The sequence below is a fragment of the Hemicordylus capensis genome, chromosome 2 (genome assembly GCF_027244095.1).
Source record: "Hemicordylus capensis ecotype Gifberg chromosome 2, rHemCap1.1.pri, whole genome shotgun sequence".
NCBI classification, from domain to species: domain Eukaryota; kingdom Metazoa; phylum Chordata; class Lepidosauria; order Squamata; family Cordylidae; genus Hemicordylus; species Hemicordylus capensis.
The window spans coordinates 163,602,064-163,624,188 of NC_069658.1; the positions used below are offsets into that span (position 1 = coordinate 163,602,064).

The 22,125-nt window shown below is 44.8% G+C and overlaps 1 protein-coding gene across 3 annotated transcripts in view; it reads left to right on the top strand.

Moving 5' to 3' along the window:
- C1R (complement C1r) overlaps positions 1–22,125 on the top strand; it is a 40,279-nt gene that overhangs the window by 12,440 nt on the left and 5,714 nt on the right. For all 3 annotated transcript variants that reach the window (XM_053290789.1, XM_053290788.1, XM_053290790.1), the window contains exons 3-10: positions 8,107–8,353; positions 8,822–9,014; positions 10,123–10,263; positions 13,189–13,385; positions 14,226–14,373; positions 14,460–14,581; positions 15,105–15,183; positions 17,781–17,921. In XM_053290789.1, coding sequence (XP_053146764.1) covers positions 8,107–8,353; positions 8,822–9,014; positions 10,123–10,263; positions 13,189–13,385; positions 14,226–14,373; positions 14,460–14,581; positions 15,105–15,183; positions 17,781–17,921 — 1,268 coding nt within the window. The remainder of the gene's footprint in view (positions 1–8,106; positions 8,354–8,821; positions 9,015–10,122; positions 10,264–13,188; positions 13,386–14,225; positions 14,374–14,459; positions 14,582–15,104; positions 15,184–17,780; positions 17,922–22,125) is intronic.

A 22,125-nucleotide genomic window follows, 5' to 3' on the forward strand; every position in this document is an offset into this window, starting at 1 on the left:
TTTGTGATTTTCGCTGTCCATGGGATGCGCAGCAGTCGCCTTCAACACCACATCTCGAAAGCCTCCATCCTTCTCCTTTCTGCCTTCTCCAAAGTCCAAGTTTCACAGCCATATGTGGCTATTGGAAATATGATTGCATTGACTAGTCTACAATGCAACAGGCAACTGAGTGACTAGTCCACTCAGTTAATTTTAGATCCCACTCCTGATTGAATCAGATCTAAAATTAACTGAGTGGACATTAAAAAAACAACTTGTGAGCATGCACACATGTGCACGCTTTAGAAGGAACACTGCTCTCAACGTAACTAAGGCCCTCTCAGGTTGAATCAAGCCACCTTAAGTGGCACAGCAGAGAAATGCTTGACTAACAAGCAGAAGGTTGCCGGTTCAGATCCCCGCTTGTACTATATTGGGCAGCAGCAATGTAGGACGATGCTGAAAGGCATCATCTCATACTATGCGGGAGGAGGTAATGGTAAGCCCCTCCTGTATTCTGCCAAAGAAAACCACAGGGCTCTGTGAGCGCAAGGAGTTGAAATTGACTTGACGGCACACTTTGCTTTTGCAGGTTGAATCAAGAAGGCCCCACTCTGAATGCATGTGTGCGCACACTGCCTTTATACTGCTGCCCAGAACAAAACTCATTCCGCACAGAAATGGGCGGGGAGGGAATTAAAGGGGCAAATAGTTGAAAGCACAACAATTTGACTAATGGGTGGGTGGGTGCTGCCTGTATCTGTGTTCTACTGCCATGGGGCTGTATGTTTTGTTTTGAAGCTGGGGCTGCTGATTTCTTTCTTCTTATTCCTGTGGCATATTGCCTTGGCCTTGGTGGTAGTTGCTTAAGGCAGGGCCGAGCAGTGAGGACTTTGGGAGTTACTGGTAGCACCAGGGCTTAACTGAAGTCGCTCTCCAGACATTTGGCCTTGCTTATCCCTCCATTCCCCTCCAGCCATATCTGCAGATCTGATTGGTTGACTGGTTGGCTGAATGGGGCATAGACCTCCATTTTCAATCTTTCTCTCTTTGGGTGCTCAGGCTTGTTTTTACTTTCTCTCTCATTCATTTTTCTTCATTTTCTTCCTCCATAAAGCAGATGTCTTTTTTCTACAAGCTGCCATTTTGTGTCTGGCTCTACCTTGTCAAGCTGCCATTTTGTGCTGGTAGCTCCCAAGGCTCTGGCAAAAGAAAAGAAGCTCCTGGAAGCCTTATGTCTGCCCACCCTTGGCTTAAGGGACAGGGATAGGTTAGAGAGCTCAGGAGGGGAGATTTTCTTATCCGCCCCAGTTACTTAGCAGCAGAAGTGCACAGCCGCGAGGGCACTGTTAATTGATAATGTCTGGAAACATGGAGTTACAGTTCTAAATAAAGTAGTTTATTTAGGAAATCCATCAGGGAGATAGATTAAAACCTATTGTGCCCCAATTATTTTTCTAATATGGACTTTTCAGTAGGGTTCAAAATATAGTAATAACAGCAGGTTGGGTTGGGTAAAATCGAGTAGTATTGTGGAGTATGTATGTTTTGAATTATTATAGCAATGATTTATATGTATAGATTTATATGTACCGCAAAGATAGGCAAGCAGGAAGTCAATATTTACTTATGTGTAGAATTAGATAAATGAATATAATTTGAATGTTAAAGCCATTGTAAAATCCAATAAAAATTTAAAATGCAAAAAACCAAAAACCTATTGTGCCTCATGGCTCGCTATATACAGGAAGAGGTAGAAGTGGAGGAGAAGGAAGTCTGTCTCTCCAGGTGAGAGAATGAAACCTGAGACTGTCAGTTTAACAAAGGGGAATCAGAGGAGAGGAAGCATCGTCAGAGGGGAAATGCCCTTACTGGCTATCTTTCCCCTAATGCCCCTAGTGATCAATAGGGTTGCTAGTGCTTAGAGTCGATGCCGTTGGGAGCTGCATCTCCAACAGCCCTTCTCATCGTCTCATGCAGGAGTCAGACAGGGATGTATCCTGGCTCCACTGCTGTTTGACTTTTATATTAACTATCTTGTTCCCCATTGAGGCAATCCAGACCATCATCCACCAAAATTAGCAAACATCTTGCCATACTTTTATATGCAGACAATGTGGTCATCCTCTCGCAAACTCCCATAGGCCTAAGAAGAGCTTTGAGCTCTCTTGCTACCTATTGTGTCGAACAATCTTTAGAAATAAATTATAGCAAAATAAAGATCTTGGTGTCTGCAAAGAGACCGAAGACTCAGAACTGGTCACTCAATGGGCATGGGTTAGAACAAGTTAAGTATGTCAAATGCCTTGGTGTAATCTTCCAGGCTTCAGGAAGAAGTGCACATAGAGAATATATAAGGCAGAATGCACACAAGAGTGCACAAGCAATTCAATCCTTTCACTGCTCTAGGGGCGCCCAATTTATCCCCTCTGCAGTGAAACTTTTTTTCGCCTAAAGTACGAGCGCAGCTCCTTTATAGAACCCAACTTGGCATGTACTCTAACTTCTTTAAGGTGTAGTCCATGCAATCTAAGTTTCTGAGGAACATTTTTCAAGTACCCTGGTGTATGCCTAGTGCTGTCCTTCGTCTGGAAGCAGGACTGCTTAAAGTAGAGGCCAGAGCATGGATTAATATTTTTGAATTCTAGCTAAAGCTGGGTTTCTACCCCAAGGGTTTAGCGCCACTTGTGCTAATGGATACCTACCACTCCAGGAGGAAAATAGATGGAGGAAAGGCTGCATCATTATGATTTCTCCCCTTCTGCATTGATAACTCTGGGGTATGAAATTGCCAGGGCCAACCTCTGGGGCAAAGGATATATGATATGGAGCATCAAACTGACCAGGGCTCTATTCCTGTTGGTGTCCATTTGTACCATATCTTCCCCTACCCATAACCACTCTAATGGGCACACCCTCAACCCTCCCCAGTTTCACATCATCCCCCAGGTACATAATTAAAACAACTAAAGCAACAGGAGGCTTTATGCACAGGGCTTTTACTTTGAATCTCCTCTGGAATGGAGTGAGCCATCCAAATATTACCTGCATTTACCCCGAAATAGCTGCAGGCTATCAGGGACCAGTACAGACAGAACTCTGTTTCCCCCCAAATCGAGCTGGTTAGGGTTAGCCCTAACCCTAACCCTAACACCCGAAGCAAGGCTACGCATTCTGGCTTAGCCCGAAGTATGTCTGGCTTTTAAAAATCCTCTAGTTTCAGCGGCTTTTTTTGGGGGGGGGGGGAATCTGAGGCTTCTGTTATGCCCCACCACTTCTCCCTTGATGTGTGGAGTGGCCATGCCAGTAATTCGGCTTTTCAAAACTCAGTGAAGGGGAGTTTATATAGGCTTTAGATTTGCAGAATGGATGTAACTTGAGCCTTTTTGCATGAGCTGATTCCATTAGCCTGCAATTCTCTTCATGACAGAGAGAAAGCTCTGATTTTTGCTTTAAACTTCCCAGCCTCTTAAATCGTCTGGGGTTGTGTATATGTGTGTGTGTGGGGGGGAAGATATGAGGTGATGAAGGCAATCACTCACAAAGGCAAGGGTTAAGCATTCTGCTGTTTGATCCATCTGCTTGGCAACTCGTCATGCCGTTCTTCCGTTCTTAGCTGTCCAACTAACAACAAAAAGCTGTCTCACTCTCCTCCTCTCTGATGTGATTTGTGATTGCTTGGAGGAAAAACCCGGAGTAAGCCAGTGGGAACGCACAGGAAAAAGATCTGCAAGGGATTGCGGAGAGGAGCCGACCCTATGTGAATTGTCCATTTAATCCCCCAAATTAAACATCTTGTGAATCTGCTGTGAATACTCCATGGCATAAAGGCATGTGTGAATAATTCCCAGGTCCAATAAGCACAGTAGTGCCTTCACCTTGGTGGTTCCCAAAGGGCTTTCCAGCCTGCTGCCCAGTGCAGCATGTTCTTTTCTAACCTCAGCTCAACAAATGATGTAGGACGCAACAGAGCTAACAAAAACTGCTCTCCCTCCTTGAGAAGGCAGATTTGGCCACCGTTACCTGTGCCTTGATCATGCTGGGTTAGTTAGTTAGTAAATTTATTACGGTCCTTAGACCAGCTTAACATTTAAAATTATACTATTATAATTTACAAAATATTCAGATTGCTAATACAAGCTCTTGCTCATGCTGTGTTTAGAGTACTGCAGTGTAAGTAATCTAAGGTAATCTCCATGGGGCTGCCTCTGAAGAGTATTCAGAAACTCTAGCTAATGCAAAATGTAGCAGCCAGATAGCTGATGGGGGCTATATGGCCTGACTGTATCCACTCTATTTGGAGAGAGCTTTATGGCTGCTGGATTGTTTCCCAATCCAAGATGCTGGTTATCACCTTTAAAGCTCTAAATGGCCTGGGATCTACCTGTTTGAAGGATTGCTGGCTCCCAACCTTATAAGGACTTCTGGGGGGGGGGCTCTCCTCCATCTGCTGGTGCTGAATGAAGCTCATTTGTTGTGCGCGCAGGACAGGGCCTTCTCAGTTGTTGCCCCCTGAGAATGCCCTGCCAAGAAAAGTCCTCACCCTCCCATCACTCCTAGTCTGTTGTAAATGCCTGAAGACGCAGCTTTTTATTCAGACCTTTGAACAGCAGCTTGATGGTTTGAGGGGTGATTTGTTTTTAAACCACCTGTTTAGTACATTTTTAACCTCTCTTGCAAGTTGCAGGAGGACGTTTGCTTTAACTTGTAGTATTATATTATATTGTTTTGTTTTATATTTGCTGTACACTACCCTGTCAATATTTTAATAAGATATAGTATATAAAGACAAACAAACAAATAAACTATGCCTCTTGTTCCCTAACTCCAGGTTTTGTGGGCTCTGTCGTGTGTAGTCATCAGAGAGACTATAGAGTTCATAACATTCTTTAGCTATTATTTATTTGTTTATTTGGTCGATTTATATTTCAGTCTTTCCATCAGGCTCAGAGCAGCTTCTAGTATATATATATTCATCACCATCATCATCATCATCCTGTCTCAAAAAGGAAACTAAAAAAAATAAAATAAAAGTGTGTGTGGCGGGGGGTCATCAAAGCTACTTAGTCCATCTCAGGCCGATGGAGGGGCTTTGCTGCTTTGCCTTCTCCTCTGCTACAGCCTGATGGTAATGGCCAATTGAGAGTACTGAATAATTCAAGTCTTTAGTGTTCATAGACAATCTGCATATCTACCCACTGTTGTTTCCACCCTTTTGGAGAGAAAGGTGGGTTTGATTTTTTAACTCAGCAGATCAGTTCTGGGCACACCCATGCCTTCCATTGGGAGACTCAAGGCCCATTTCTACAACTGGTCCTCATGTATGCTGCACTTCTGTGATTGTTGCTGTACAACTCTAGAATTTGATATCGAGTGCAGAATTCAGCATCCCCAAAATCAAATCTCCCTTTTAAAACAAAACAAAACAAAGAAACCTAGTCCTTCAGGCTGTAAGATACAGGCTTAAAGGTATCGACAAAGCCTAGTCTCAGAACCCAGAGTGAAAACTGAGTGGGATATCCGCTCAGTTAGAGAGCCCTCAAGACCCACTCATGCCATTTACCTTTTATTCTGGCTCCCTTGCCTACTATTTTTATAAAGCTATAAGGGGAAGCAGGCCATGATATACAGTAGGTAAACTGGGGGGAAGCGGGTAGATCTTGTGGGTTTAATTAAGGGTTTCTCTACCTATTCTCCCCTAAGTTGAGCATTGAAATGTGGCTTCAGTGTCACAGCTAGGGTTTCCACATTCATTGCAGAGAGTTCCTGGATATAACAGTCAAAAGACTGTATGTGAGTGTGAAATTTAAAACTATCCCTTCATTTTTCATATTTTAACAGTAGAGGACAATTGTGTTTAAGGCCTGTTGCTCCTTGCTCCTTCCTTCAAGAGATACTCGCTGTTGATTAAGAGGGGCCTTCTCAAGACTGCAGGTGTAGTATCTACTTCTCCCTAGATCACAATGAGTGTTCTAAGGAGAAGTGGGACCCCAACAATGCCACTAAAGAAAAGGGGCTCTCTCTGTCCATATACTTCACAGCTAGATCCAGAGACCTACTATCGCCCTTGCTAACTCTAGGGATAATCCAGAAAGAAGGGGAAGGGGTTTACTGAACCGTATAGCGTCGGGGTGTGCATGGAACCAGTCTGGCCAGTTCAGTTTGAATTCAGACCAAATTCAAACCAGTCCGCTTCTGGGTCTGACTGAACCGGGTCCAGTCCAGTTCAGCCACTGAACCAATTTGTGGGCTGGTTCGAGGGATATACTTGTAAAGGGGAAACTTCTGGATCCCCCTTTACAAGTATTTCCCCTGAACTGGTTCGGACCAGTTCTTTTAGAATTGGGGCCAGTCCCAGTTCAAACTCAGACTGGCCAAACCGGGCCAGTTCGATTCGAACCATGATTCTTGTAGACCCAGTTTGCACATCCCTAATATAGAGAGAGCCAGCCTAGCCAGTCAGCAGCACTGGTGTCAGAAAAGGGGTAAGAATATGGACCACACAGCGCAGCTGTCCACTCTAACTGTGCTGATGTTGGACGGCTACTACCGAACCATTGTGGGCTTCAAAGTCTTGGTACAAAAGGAGTGGATAAGCTTTGGGCACAAATTTGCATTGAGAATTGGCCACGGAAAGAAAAATCATGTTGATGCTACAGGTCGCCCATCTTCCTCCAGTTCATTGATGTGTGTGGCAGATGTCTAAGCAAATTCCTACAGCTTTTCAATTCAGTGAACAGTTCTTGATTACTATTCCGGATCGCTTGTACAGCTGCCGCTTTGGTACTTTCTTATTCAGCAGCAACTCTGTGAGAGAAAGGGAGAAACTGAGTGAGAAAACATTTTCTCTGTGGTCCCTGATATATGCTCAAAATCGGCATATATCAGCCCCTTTTGTACAAAAAAAAATTGAACCATTCTCTGTATCTAGTCACAAGTATGCACCACTTGGAACTCTGGGTCAATTATTATATTCGGTGGAACCTGAAAATTAGGGAACAACCAAATCCAGTGGAGCAACATTACATGGAGCTACTAGCATTGCGTGATGACTACATGAAGAAGGCTAGAAAAACTGCAAATCACAAACAATCCCATACTTTACAATTCCTCCTCCTCACCGTCCTCTTCCTCATAGCTGATGTCCCATGTGCAAACTCACTTTTGAAGGGAAGTGATTTGCTGCTCCTCCCTGAACCATTGCCATCCTAAAACCAGTGCTTATTCTGATGTATTGGACAAGAGGAAAGCATAGATGCCTTATGTAGATCTTCTCTCTAAAAAATGTCCATATAGGAGATGATATGAATGCAAGTGAGCTTTTGAAACTGATGTGTGTGCCTTTCAGAACCTTGCCTGGGGACATGTTATCCAACTTGCAGTTAAAATATATATTTTTAAGTGGTTTTTAAAAAAAATATTGACACCATGTAGTTAGAGCATCTGAGAGAAGCACCAGAAAAATAGGTAAAATTCGTTAAAGCAATCTTCCCGGTCATATTCTTAGATATTTTTTATATCCAGGATGACCCTTTACCAAAATAGTGGACAGGACATCTGATTCCTGCACTGTCCAAGCCAATCCTAATTACACCCTAGATCAGGGGTGCACAACTCAAATGTCCCAGTGGGCCAGAAACATCCATGACAATGTATGGGTGTGTGTGTGAAAATTTTCAGTCCATTGATTATTGCAGTAAAATTAATTATAAAGATAAATTTTAAAGCAATTACTAGTTAGATGTGTCCTTCCCTCTCCCCACAGGCCCATAATTTTAACCAAGGATAGTGGACAGAAAATAAGCCCTGTCCTTGCTCATTCACTGAGCACCTGTCTGCTCCAGCCCCACACAAATACCAAAATTTGGGGCTCCTGCTGTTGCTGGCTACCTGGGCAATCAAAAATGTCCCAGTTGGCCGGATCTAGCCCCTGGGCCTTATGTTGTACAGGGCTGCCCTAGATCCTTACCCCTTATCTGCACAACTAGCAGATGATACAAAATGAGCAAGCATCTGCACCCTGATTTAAGCTACAGCATCAGTTGTCCAATTCCGCTTTTCATGATGCAGTTAGGTTTCTTTTCTGTTCTTGTTTCCCTTTCTCATCTGTGCATCTTGTGTTTACAGGTTTCCACCACTCCTCCTCCTCCTCCTCCTGCAGCAGGGAGCTTTCCTTTTTGAAGGGGTCCATTCCAACCCAGTCTCAAGGCTCCCCCTTTATGGCGAGGTCAGGTCTCCTAATTACCCAAAGCCATATCCAAACAACAACATCACCACCTGGGACATCACCGTTCCAAAAGGCTTCAAAGTAAAGCTGACTTTCAGGCATTTTGATTTGGAGCCATCTGAAGCCTGCCTGTATGACTATGTCAAGGTTTGTGAACAGAGGCTGGGGTGCAGTGATGGTTGGGGAAGGGGTTCCTGGAGTCCCAAAAGGCTGCCACACCAGCCATAGAGAGTCGAAGATGTGGTTGAATCTGCATTTTGTATGACCCAGACCCTGCCCCATAAAATTTCTATCGTTCACTTCTTTATCCTATTCCCCAACTCTTCTTCAATCCAGATATTGATTCCCCACCCCCCACAACCAACCTTTTGAACGGCAACAGTCTGCATCACAAACTGGCTTTCAAATTCTCCTCAATTTCAAAACAATTTGCCATGTGACATATTGCTCCCCACACCACACACCACCACAGACATTGCTGTTCTAGAAATATAGGGCCAAAGCCCCTTTGGTGTGTGGAATGGACTGTCTGGTTCTTTGGATCTTGGCCAATGAGCTCGACCTATTCTAATGCATTCCTCCCCTCTTCTCCCTGCTCCCATTGGGCTCTGACAGATCAGAGCAGACAAGAAAGACTTAGGCCGATACTGTGGCCACCTGGGTTCAACCATGGGCAACCATCCTGGAGGAAGAGAGTTTGTGTCCACTGGAAACCGAATGAAACTGTTCTTCCATTCTGACTTCTCCAATGAAGACAATGGCAACCTTGTCTTCTACAAAGGTTTCTTGGCTTATTACCAAGCTGTTGGTGAGTATCAGGACTCCACATTCTTTTATTTGTTTGTTTGTTTGTTTAATACTAGGAGGTAAGGCCCGTCATTGACCGGGCAAAGTCATAAATATATGTAATATTTTTTATTAATGTCCTTGCAATGCACAATGAAACTTGAAGGCACACTTTACCCTTACATGCATGAAAGTTTATGTTTAAGAGCATGTGAGAGTGAAGTTTACACTGCCTTAGAGTGTGGCATGGTAGAATGTTGAACTAGCAGCAGCAAACCCAGGTTCAAAGACCATTCAGACATTAAACTCCCTAGGTGACCTGAACCAGTCACTCCCTCTCAGCCTAACCTACCTCGTGGGTTGGTGCAAGAGGACCATGTACACCATCCTGAGCAACTTGGAAAATGGATGGACCACAAACGTTGGTGAGGATGAAAACAGCAACAACAACAAAGGATCCTCTCATGTTTCTGCATGAGTCACTGATCTAGGTGTGTCTCCTGACTGGAAGAGTGGGTGCTTCTGCTCTGTCTCTGTCTCAGAAATGAATATATGATCAAGGCACATCCCATGCAGAATTACCTATCCTGAGCAGAGGCTGGTGAGGGCAGGGAGGGGAGGCAAAGCCAGAGCAATAAATCATGCAGAAATGTAGCAGGCCACCTTCTCTTTGGGTGTCTGCTTTGGACTCACAGGAGACTTTAGTGCATTTTTTCCCCCTCTGTGTAAACCGCCCTGAGCCATTTTTGGAAGGGCGGTATAGAAATTGAATAAATGAGTAAAGACTAAATAATAATATTTACTTTATTTCCTATAACACACTGACAGCTCTCTCATGGCACATATGAACCGCTGGTTTATAATGCTGTGCTCTTAAAATACAAATAGAACAGTTATGGATGCAAGTTGTGGATTTGGCTTCTTGGAACCCACAATGTCCCATGTTTGGATTTTCATATGTTATCAGTGATGAGTGAATAGCACATCCCAGGTTGCTAAGGAAGGGGCCTGGATTCCTTCACTCATGGATTGAGACCTGGAAACAACAGTATTGACCAAACCAACAATATTGACCATAGTCTTAATAAGCCAGCCTCAACTGTAAGCTTACCCTGTCTTGATGTGGACAGATTTGGACGAGTGTACCCAAGAAAATGATGTTGAAGATGAGGGACCTCGGTGCCAACACTTCTGCCACAACTATGTAGGAGGGTACTTCTGCTCCTGCCAGCCCAGCTACCAACTCCAGAGTGACCGGCACTCCTGCAAAGGTGAGGGGACAAGCGCTTACCTGGGAAGCAGATATTTGCTGTAGTGTAGCACCTAAAAGACCGAGTTGGTCTGGAGGGCAGTTCCAGCTCTAAAATCACAAGGTGGCCTTGGGCAAGCCACTCCATTTCAGTCTCAGCCCCCCTGATTTGTAGAGCTGATGTAAAGATTACTGTGGTAATGTGTAAAGAAGCTCACTGGGCCCACACTGTTGCCTTCCTGGCTCACTAAGCCCGAGTGCTGGAAGGGAGGGGGGTTGCCTCTTCACTTGGTTCCCCCTCCTCCCAGGTGTGACCCTTTCATGAGGTGAGCTGGATTACTGGAGTGCCAGCAGCATGCCAAGATTTCCTCCACTGTCGCCATGGGAGCAGCCCTTGGGGACCAATCTGACTCTTGCAAGGCCTTGCAAGGAGCACCTCTCCTCACACTCCTTGCAAAGCTTGAAAGAAGCATGAGGGGAGAAGAGGAGGCTGCTGGCAACCATCCCTCCTCCCTGCCCCCTGTACCACTTTCAAAGCTTACAGAGGTCGGTTTTTTAAAGGGGGCTGGATCCTACCAGGGGTGTGGGGCAAGGCAGCATTTGGCCCCTCCCCTCCACTGTCATGATACCTTGGACCACCCTGCCCCCTCCTCTGGATTGTGTCTTTTTAATGTACTTATTTTTATTGTTAATTGTTTATACCGCCTTTCATTGACACAATCTCAAGGCAGTTTACAAAACATTTAAAACAATACAGGACAATAAAAATAGTAAATTGGAATATAAAAACACACATCTAATTAAAAGTTTAAAAAACATACTCAATAGGACCATAAAGTACAGAGCAGCAGCAACAAAAAACAACGCTCATATAAAAGCCTGTGTAAAAAGCAAGTATTCTCAGGCTGCATTCACACATATTGCGTAACCAGGGAGAAATGGGCCAGCAGGTTCCCAAAGCGTTACGTGCTAGTGTGTGCAAATGCGGTTTGGTGCAGCGAGGTTTCAGATTTCTGACTCCAATCTGAACCTTCGGGTTGTAGTAAGTTTCATCGTTGCAACCAGAGACTGGACTCAGCCTGCGTTGCATCCTAATGCAGAACTGCAGGCTGGGTTCCCTAAAACTGGAGTTCAGGGAGGAAGCTCCTCCCTCAGCTCTGGCCATAATTGACTATGTGGGCTGTCCTTCAAGCAAGAAGGAGGCCCGCACAGCTGGTTTCCCCTCCTCTCTGCAGTCTCGCTGACTGCAGAGAAATCGCTCTCCATTATGTCTGAATTCAGACGAGAGAGTGGGGGGAGGGGGAGTGGACCTGCGGTTCCACATTTTGTGCGAAAGAGGCCTCGTGTCCTACTCCTCTGAAGGAGCCAAGATACACAGCCCTGCCCTTCACGTTCCTGCCCCTTGCAACCCCCTCATTCTTGAGAGAGACTTTGGGTTGCCGGGAGGCTTTACAGACAGGGCCTTTATTTCGAATCCACTCTGGATTGGAGCGTGTCAGTCCACATATTAGCTGGATATTAGCTGGCCCCTGATAGTCCTTGCGGGTCCCCGATAGTCCCTGCGGGCTATCAGGGACCAGGACAGACAGGACTTATCGGCATTTTCAAAACTCAATGAAGGGGAGTTTGACAGCTTTTTTGAGTATGGTCTGCTCTAAGTGTTCTGCAATGGCGAGTGCTGGGGTGGCGAGGAGGTGTCGTTGCAGATTGGCGATACTCTGTTGAGGGAGTCCAGAAGGGAAGGGGAAGGGAGAAATTCCGGAGTTAAAACACAAGTACAAACTGCAAAATGTGTGTCTTCCAGTGTTTTACATAAGCTTTAGATATGCAGAATAGATGTAACCTGAGCCCTTTTTTGTCTGAGCTGATTCCGTTAGGTGTGTGTGTGGCGGCGGGGGATATAAGGTGATGAAGGCAGTCAGTCACTCACAAAGGCAAGGGTTAAGAGTCCTGCTGTTTGATCCAGCTCAGCTGCTTGGCAACTCGTCATGCCGTCCTTCCACTCTTAGCTGTCAAAAACAATACTCTCTTGCCTCTTCCTCTGTGGTGTGATTTGCGATTGGCTGGAGGGAAAACCCGGAGCAAGTAGGTGGGAACGTACAGGAAAAAGATCTGCCAGGGAGTGTGAGGGCGAGCCGACCCTATGTGAACTGGCCATTTAATCCCCCGAATTAAACATCTTGTGAATCTGCTGTGAAGCAGATTCGCTCTTCAGATACCCCGCGGCATGACACCATGTGTGAATAACTCCCTGCCGTGGCATTCTCAGCCCCCCTGAGACCCTGTGAAGGGCTACTGCTGTCCTCCACCTTTCCTCCAACTTTCCCCATCTCCTGGCTGACCCTGCTGTCCTGAGACCCCACCCCATTTCTGATATCTGACTGCACATTGATGGCCAGTGATGCTCTGTCTTGCTTCCCACTCTTGGCTTAGAGTGCATCCCATTGCTGCAGTGCCATGGGGCATAATCTATGGGAACCACTTTGAATACTCCAAGGCTAAATATTACAGTTAGTTAGCCAAGGGCTCCATCCTGAAGCTGACTCCATGTGAATGAGTCACCCCATAACCACCTTAATCAACCTGCTGGTTATAAATGTGATTTTATGTATTGTGTTTTAACTTATGTAAACTGCCTTGGGATGCCTTATGAAAGGCAGTATTAAAACTGATTAAATAAACAAACAAATTCCCAATCTGAATGAATACAGAGGGATAAAAGGACAGCAGTTTCATACACTTTCATTCATGTTTATGAGTGAAGTTCCATGTTAGAAATTCTGAATGCAGTTCCAGGCGGGGAGGTTATTCCAGATTAACTAACATCAAGTGGCAAAGGAGTGAAGGATTCCAGAGAGGGGGCCATATACAAGGAAAGGATGATCCCCGAACACCTGACAATGGGCCTGGCTTTTAATAAATCTCCTCTTGGTTTCTTGCCCTGCAGTGGAGTGCAGCAATGAATTGTTCACAGAACCCTCCGGGTATATTTCAAGCCCTGGATATCCCCAGCCCTACCCACCTGATCTGCAGTGTAACTACAGCATACGTGTAGAGAGGGGGCTGTCAATCAATCTCAAGTTCCTGGAGCCCTTTGAAATCGATGATCACCAGCAGGTCCACTGCCCTTATGACCAGCTCAAGGTATTGCAGATCGACTTTCTCTTGTGCAGGGCTGCCTTCCTCAGCCCTGCTTCCCTGTAGTGGATCATAACTGAGAAAAGGGGAAAGCTCCAAAGATCATCCTTGCAATCTGTCCTTCAAGGGACTAATTCTCAGTGTGCAGAATAAAGAGGCTCTGGAACTTTCCTAGGATGGGTCTGGAGTACATCCGGAATGGTTCTGGAGTATATCCAGAATGTTGCCACTTTCTTCCATCTGTCTGTGGAATTGGAAAGGGACCATTGCTCAGTTGTAAATAGGCTTTGCATGCAGGTCTGAGATTCAGTCAGCTCTCCGGGTAGGGCTAGGAAGGACCCTGTCTGAAATCCTGGACAGCCAGTGCCAGACAGTGTAGACAATACAGGGCTAGATAGACCAAATGTCTGAAGCAGTGTAAGACAGTTTCTTATGTCCATGTGAGTTAGATCAGTGATGACCAATGCATACCAACAAGACACGCATCCCTTGAGTACCTTGACCAGGTAATGAATCTTTAGCCATGTGAGGCACAAGTGCTTTGATTTCATAAGCCGAGAATCAGAGTATCACAGAGGACCATAATTTGTAAGTGAGAGGAGTCTCACTTTTGTCACATTTCAAGCACTTTGAACCAACAACAACAATAAAAGAGTTTTAAAGAGCCATAAGAGACTAATGGAAATACCAGATAATTGTTGTATCAGCTTGCTGGTTTCCTAAGAGGTATCAAAGCAATTAAGCAAGAGGGCCTTTTGGTCTGAATAGATGGGGTGAGGAATTGAGGAGCCTGAGGTATGAATTCTGTTGCTTGTAACTATCAAACTATCATCTGTTCCTTACTAGATCCAGGCTGAGAGACAAGAGATTGGTGACTTCTGCGGTACAGCGTCTCCAGGATCCATCGAAACCAACAGCTCTTCAGTGGATATCCTTTTCCTCACAGATGAGTCAGGATTCAGCCGTGGGTGGAAGATCCGGTACAGCTCAGAGAGTAATGTGTCCCCATCTAACAAATTAAGATAAATATTTCCCAGCCATCTGCCAATGCTGGCTTCATTCCTTTCTTATCCTCAACAGGAATACGATGCCCACAACCTGTACCAAATGATGAGTTCACCATCATCAAAGACCCTCAGTCCTTGTATCGATTCCAGGATTATTTCATTGTCAGTTGCAAGACGGGATATAACTTAATAGAGGTGAGGTCCATTTATTTGGCTTTTTCATTACTTTGTCTCTCCCATCTTCTGAACTTAGTTCATCCAGGGGAAAACTTACCCGTCAAATACAACTCTCCAAGGGTCTTTGGCTAAACTAGCTTTCCATACAAATTGTATCCTTCCCCCCCTCTTTTATTGAAAATGGATCTCACTATTATAAAACATTCTTGCAAAATATAGTGTTTTGGGGTCTATTTCATTGCTGTTTGTTTTTGGTATTATTTCTCTTCTTTATGGGCTTCAATGTATTAAAACTATTTATTATCAATATGCAGTCTTCTGGATTTTGGAATTAACTTTTGAAATTATTATTCTTCTCTAGATATAAAATTTTATTTACTGTTTATAATTAAAAACAAAAGGGAAGCATGGCAATTAGTGTTGCAAGACAGTTATTTCAGGCAGCAGCACCAGTGACAGAAGAAGAGAGACCTGATTCTAAGGCAAGGGGGAGGGCAACTATATAGACTTGTCTAATTCTCCACTGTTTTGATATCAACAGGGTAATGAGAAGCTGGCGTCGTTCACCTCTGTCTGCCAGTATGATGGGACCTGGCACCGCTCCATGCCCCGGTGTGAAAGTGAGTAGCTAGCTAGCTGCTCCCTGTTATTCAATTCAGTTTCAGATTATTGCTGTCAAAGATCTGCCAGACTCCTTGTTATTGCCTACAGTGTTATTGTCTGCCCCACTGCTGGTAGGGTCAGCAGTCTTCATGCTGACCCCGCCATGAAGAAGGTTGAGGCAGATGTTGAGTACCATTAGAGAATGGCACGTTGACGACGGTTCAGTTTTCTTTCCTGCTCAGTGGTGGGTGAAGGCACAATTTAGATTCTCAGCTTCAAGTCAAGACAAAATGTCTTAGTCTGGCTGTTGGAGCCACTTCCCCCCACAGGTAGCTTCACTTCAAATGGACCCGGAATGGCCATGAAGCGGCATGAGACTGAACCTTTTTGCAACTTGCAAGTGCTTTTTATTGAGGGGGGACCTAGATGAATGAAGGTTCACTGCATCCTGCCAGCTCCCCTCTGTCACTCCCAGGCTCGTTCCCACATTACCTCAGTCAGCCCTGGCCCCATGCCCTCTCTGTCAGACTTACAGAGAGAGTCTTCTTTTTGCTCTGTCTGGTTGCAGCACCCGGCCTTGGCCTTCAGGCAGCAAGCCACATCCTCTTGCAGGAGGTATCCTGGATCGTTTTGTCCTCCTCCAGCCAAACAATGCCTTAAAGTAAGCAAGCGGTGATTTTGTTGGGCACCACCCATCAGTAACCTTCACTGGTTAGCCCAATAAAGTCCACCTAGTCCTCAGGCTGTCATCTCTCCTGTTGTCAGGTGGGTGTTGCTCATATGTCAGATGAGTATCTTCCCTTGTGCCATCCCTTCCTCACCTGCAGGTCCCCCTTGCTTGCATTAGCCAGGTTCACACTGGTTCTGGCCTCAAGAGCTGGTGCTTGTCATCCACACCTAGTTCAAGCTGTGGCTCCTGCTGTGTTGGGAGGTACAAGGATCCGAGCTGGGAACCATCACTTCTGTGCTCTGCTCTTCTGTGTGGTGAGCCATCCAGAGAGCCGCAGGTGAGAAGGTTCCGTGGTTATAATGTGCTTCAGGCTCCACCCATGCAGGCAGCCCATTGGTTTCCCCTAACCTGGCAGCTTCCAGGTCAGGATGGGACTTTGCCTGGAATACAAGCTGTCTGTCTGTGCCGTAGATGTTCTCCCTCAGGCCCTGGTCCCATAGCCTTGTCATGCCTTTCACTTTAAACTTTGTTTTCCTCTTGAGGCTTCAGATGGCCTGAATATATGCTGCTGGCAACAGGCCATGCATGTAACATGTATGAGAGTGTTTTAGAGCCTAACTGCCCATAACATACTGTTGCATGATCCTTTAATCTGGTAAGTTTTTAAAAAAATGAAATGCAGCCTCAGAGGTTTTGGTCAGGAATAGGAAGAGTGGTAGTGAAAGAAAGGGCTCATTTTCCTTCTGGGCCTTTGTCCATAATTGCCTTCCCCAAGCTGCTTTTCTGCCTGTGGGCAATAATAATAATAATAAATAATAATAATTCGATTTCTATACCGCCCTTCCAAAAATGGCTCAGGGCGGTTTACAAAGAGAAATAACAAATAAGATGGCTCCCTGTCCCCAAAGGGCTCACAATCTAAAAAGAAACATAAGACACACACCAGCAACAGTCACTGGAAGTACTGTGCTGGGGGTGGATAGGGCCAGTTACTCTCCCCCTGCTAAATAAAGAGAATCACCACGGTAAAAGGTGCCTCTTTGCCCAATTAGCAGGGGTAGGCACAATAAGGCACAGATATGTCCTATCTTTTCCCTGTTCTGCTGCTGCTGCTGCTGCTGGTGTGTGTTTGTGTGTGCATGAGCGGGGGGGATGATTATGAGTGGACAAATGGCAGGAGCAGCAAAGGTTAAGCAGTTCCTCTTTCCATTGTTCTTCCCATTCAAGATCACAGCCTCTGAGGCTGCTCTTTTAAAACCGAGTAGAACAAATTAGGCCTACTTTCCGCACCCCTTAACATGGTGACTCTTACCTAAGGCCCCTTCCCATGTGCTATGAATTTGGTTTGCACCTGTCAGCACATGAGTTACAAAGGTGTTGTCTGTACTTTAAGTGGCCGCCATCTTGAAACAATGGTGAATCAGCAAGAAAATATTCACTGTTAGGGTCCCAGCACCTCACATGTGCTGTGAATTTGGTTTATATCCAGCTGTCAGCACAAAGGGGTGCTGCCACCTTGAAACAATGGTGGATCTTTAAAAAAAAACAAAAACACCATCTCTGTTGAGGTCCACCATACCACCTCTCATGTGCTATGAATTCTGTTTGCATTGGACTCTAAACACAAATGTTATCATAGGGGGACACAGACAGACTTGGTGACTTCATAAGCCTTCTTCTCTTCAGAATTGAGAATAAAAACAAACAAAACGGTGGGGAAAGGAATCATGCAACTCGGCATCATGGGTAACTTGAACCTCAATTATTATAGGCATTGTACTGTTGAAACATGACTTGAGATTCTCTACAGCCATTTGCCAAAGCTTAACAAGTAGCTACTAAATGCTCGTGAAAGAGCTGGAGTCAGATATTGATAACTCTTGCATAATTCCTGAAAAATATATTCCCTTCCCTTCTCATTCTTTAACTTGTTTTCTCTTGTAGTTGTGAATTGTGGTGAACCGAAACCTCTGAGCAATGGGGCCTTTGATTATATATCACGGGCAAAAAATAACAACTATGAATCCGCTGTCCAGTACCACTGCAATGAACCCTATTACAAGCTATTCAGCAATATGGGGAGAGGTGAGTCCTGGCACTGTGAGGCTTTCTAAACAAGAGGGTTTGGTTCACTGGGATCAGTGGGATCATGCACTTTAAGTTACCCGAAGTGACTGTGGGCTGTGCAGACTCTCATGGTTTTCATACTGATTTGTACTGCTTCCTGCGCAGTTTCCTGTTGACCAGTGGTGAAGCCAAGGAATGGAGGCCCAAGTTCTGCTCTGTTCCTGGTGGCCCCTCTGTGCATGCACCCCGTGCCAGTAACACCCCTTCCATGTGATGTCATGATGCACGTGGGCATGGCCGGATCACTGGGGGCCCACACAAACCCTCTGGAGTGTATTCCCAGCCAGCATTTGCTGGCTGGGTGCTTTTATTTCCCTTTCTCTCCCTCCAGCAAGGGAGAGAAAAGGAAATAAATAAATGAACACAGCCAGCAAACGCTGGCTGGGAATGCACTCCAGAGGGCTTGCATGGCCCTTCCGTGGCTCATGGCCGAGTTCTTTGAGCCCGTCCGCTCAGTGGTGGCTCCGCACCTGCTGTACACACCACAGACTTTATGAGTTGAAAAGTTCTGTTTTATTGCAGCCGCCCCCTCTTTTTTTCTCCACCCACCATTGTTACCCAGTATTCCTATTGATGGCTGTTTTTCAATTAATAGTGTGAACTTAAAGAATACGTGTGCTATTGCAAGTAAATTTTTGCTTTTGAATTTACTTCAATTCTTTACTGGCACTTTCCCTGACGGCTTTGCCCAAGGGAGATGGGAAATAATTTTAAAAGATGTCATGTCATCCCCCTGCCTCCTCTGCAACCTCATTGACCCAAAATGGGGCAGGAGGAGGGCACAGATAACGTGGTTCAAGGAGAATATGGACACCCCCTGCCTGGAAATCACATTGTAGTGGACAGTAATATGAATGGCGAAACCATTGCAGCATTCCATTGCACCTTGCAATGCTTCTACTAGCGCAAAGTTCATAATCTGGAAAACACCCAGGAAGTGTATACAGAAGTCAGAAAAATGTGCACTAAACAATCCAATGTGGGGGGAAAGTGGTGGGGTTTTTTGCTCCACTTATAACATAGATAATTCTAATTCACATTAGAAAAGCACGAATTTCCACATGCATCACCTATCCAGTTCACAATATCCTCCATGGAAATCAGCACTCAATGTGCTTTAAAGTGTCATTTAGAAGTGCTCTGCAAGAACTGTGCCCCTTCAATGCCATTCACGGTTAGTGAAAGTGGGTATATATTGCGGGTGAGAAGCTTAGTGGTGAGTCTGTGGAGTGTTTTAGGGATTATCATCCCAAAGCAATTCCTACAACCACTCTGGATTGCTGCCACAACCTCCTTTGCTACCTACCTGGAAGCATAGCAAGGAGAAACCATACCTCTTGGGGGTTTGAGTTTCTGCCCCTATCCTAGACTCCTCTGTCCCTGCAGCAAAACCTTGCCAGATTTCTCCCCTCCTCCCCTTCTTCTAATCAGGTAGAAGGACCAGTTGGCAGTCACTTGGGAGAGATAAGTTCTTTCATAGCGCTCAAACACACACACTCAGCTCAATAAAACCCTTTATAAGAAGATGTTTATTAAAGCAAAAGGAACAAGGATTAGGGTTGATAGAGGAAAGAATACAGGGATAGAAATAAAAATAAAACATTTTTGCTAACTCCTAACACTTGCCTGAGAGTCTAAAAAGTATTTACAAGCAGAATGTTAACCAAGGCTCTGATCCGTCTTTTGATGGAAAGAAGCCAACCACAGCATGCATTCAAGGATGCTTTTTAAAGCTACCTGCACCAGAGAAGTGGAAAATGGGGAGGACATTCTCCTTCAATCAGAACCAAGCCATATGGGGTGGCTGTTTCTTACCTATCCAATGGGAAGTTGAGGCTTAGGTATCTGTCAAGCCTGGAAAGATCAGGGTTTGGGAGTAAAGATTAAAAGTTGGACCCGGATGCTGGAAGTCCAATTAAGGAATCCATCTCCCAGTGCAAGACCATTTTAATGCATTGGGAAGTATCCTGCCCTGATCAGACTTGGGGATGTTGCAAATGTGACCCTTCCACTTTGAGTCGATGGCGGCTCAAAGCTAGGAAGGAAGAAGGGGCCAGGGAGGCGAGCAGGTTATAATGCAGCCCTTTCTCTACAGGAACCAGATGATTTTTTTTTTTAAAGCCACATCCTCTCCTCAGACTCTGAAGAAAGCTAAGAATGGGATTTTGCCCCTCAGAAAAACCCAAGTCAGCAGTAAAAATGATGGTGCACTTGAAGCGGTTGCACAAGGTAGCCCCATCCTGGATTCTTCCAGCAGAGAGCACTTCATCTCTGTCACAGGGGAGGCAGTAATGCCAGCTTAAGCCACACTTGCCTCTACCTCAGTAGCATTGACATTCTACTGAGCATTATCCCCTGCTAACTTGGCAAAGAGGCATCTTTTAATGTGGTGATTCTCTTTATTTAGCAGGGGGAGAGTAACTGGCCCTATCCACCCTCCAGCACAGTACTTCCAGTGACTGTTGCTGGTGTCTGTCTTATGTTTCATTTTAGATTGTGAGCCCTTTGGGGACAGGGAGCCATCTTATTAATGTATTATTTCTCTGTGTAAACCACCCTGAGCCATTTTTGGAAGGGCAGTATAGAAATTGAATAAATAATAATAATAGTAATAAATTAATAATAATAATAATAATAATAATAAAGCCATAAACACCTGGGCTATACCTGTTATCAGATACACTGCAGGAATAATAGACTGGACCCAGGCAGAGCTAGAGACGCTAGATCGTAAGACCAGGAAAATCATGACCATCAATCATGCTCTGCACCCCCGCAGTGATGTCGATAGGCTCTACCTCCCTCGCAGCTCAGGTGGAAGACGAATGCTGCAAGTCCATCAAACAGTAGAGGAGGAGAAAAGAGGCCTTGAAGAATATATCAAGGACAGTGAAGAAGATGCACTTCAAATGGTCAATAAAGAGAAACTATTCAACACCAATGAAACAAAGCAGGCCTACAAGAAAGAACAAGTCAAGAACCGAGCAGAAAAATGGAGAAATAAGCCCCTGCATGGTCAATATTTGCACAATATAAGTGGAAAATCAGACATCACCAAGACTTGGCGATGGCTTAAGAATGGCAACTTGAAGAAAGAAACAGAGGGTTTAATACTGGCTGCACAAGAACAGGCACTAAGAACAAATGCAATAAGAGCAAAAGTCGAAAAATCCACAACAAACAGCAAGTGCCGCCTTTGTAAAGAAGCAGATGAAACAGTGGACCACCTAATCAGCTGTTGTAAGAAGATTGCACAGACTGACTACAAACATAGGCATGGAGGAGCCCCTGGTGGCGCAGTGGTAAAACTGCCGCCCTGTAACCAGAAGGTTACAAGTTCGATCCTGACCAGTGGCTCAAGGTTGCCTCAGCCTTCCATCCTTCCAAGGTCGGTAAAATGAGTACCCAGAATGTTGGGGGGCAATATGCTAAATCATTGTAAACCGCTTAGAGAGCTTCGGCTATAGAGCGGTATATAAATGTAAGTGCTATTGCTATTGCTATTGCTATTGCTATGACAAGGTAGCAGGGATGATACACTGGAACATCTGCAAAAAATACAAGCTACCTGTAGCCAAGAATTGGTGGGACCATCAAATTGAAAAAGTTGAAGAAAATGAAGATGTAAAAATATAATGGGACTTCCGACTACAAACAGACAAACATCTGCCACACAATACACCAGATATCACTGTAGTCGAGAAGAAAGAAAAACAAGTCAAAATAATCGACATAGCAATACCATGGGATAGCAGAATAGAAGAAAAAGAAATAGAAAAAATCACCAAATACAAAGATCTACAAATTGAAATTGAAAGCCTGTGGCAGAAAAAGACCAAAATAATCCCAGTGGTAATTGGCGCCCTGGGTGCAGTTCCAAAAGTTAGCCGATAGGCACGTCTCCATATTATTATATGCGGATGACATGGCTATTATGTCGCAGACACCTGTAGGCCTTAAGCGCGCCCTAAGACTCTTCTCATCATTTTGTAACCAAGAGTCTATTGAAATAAATTATAGTAAGACTAAAGTCTTAGTGTTCGCCAAGCGAGCTAGGCGTTATAATTGGTCTATACAAGGAAACAAGATTGAGCAGGTTAATTCCTTTAAATATCTAGGAATTACGTTTCACTCTGTTGGCTCTAGAAATGCCCATTTTAAC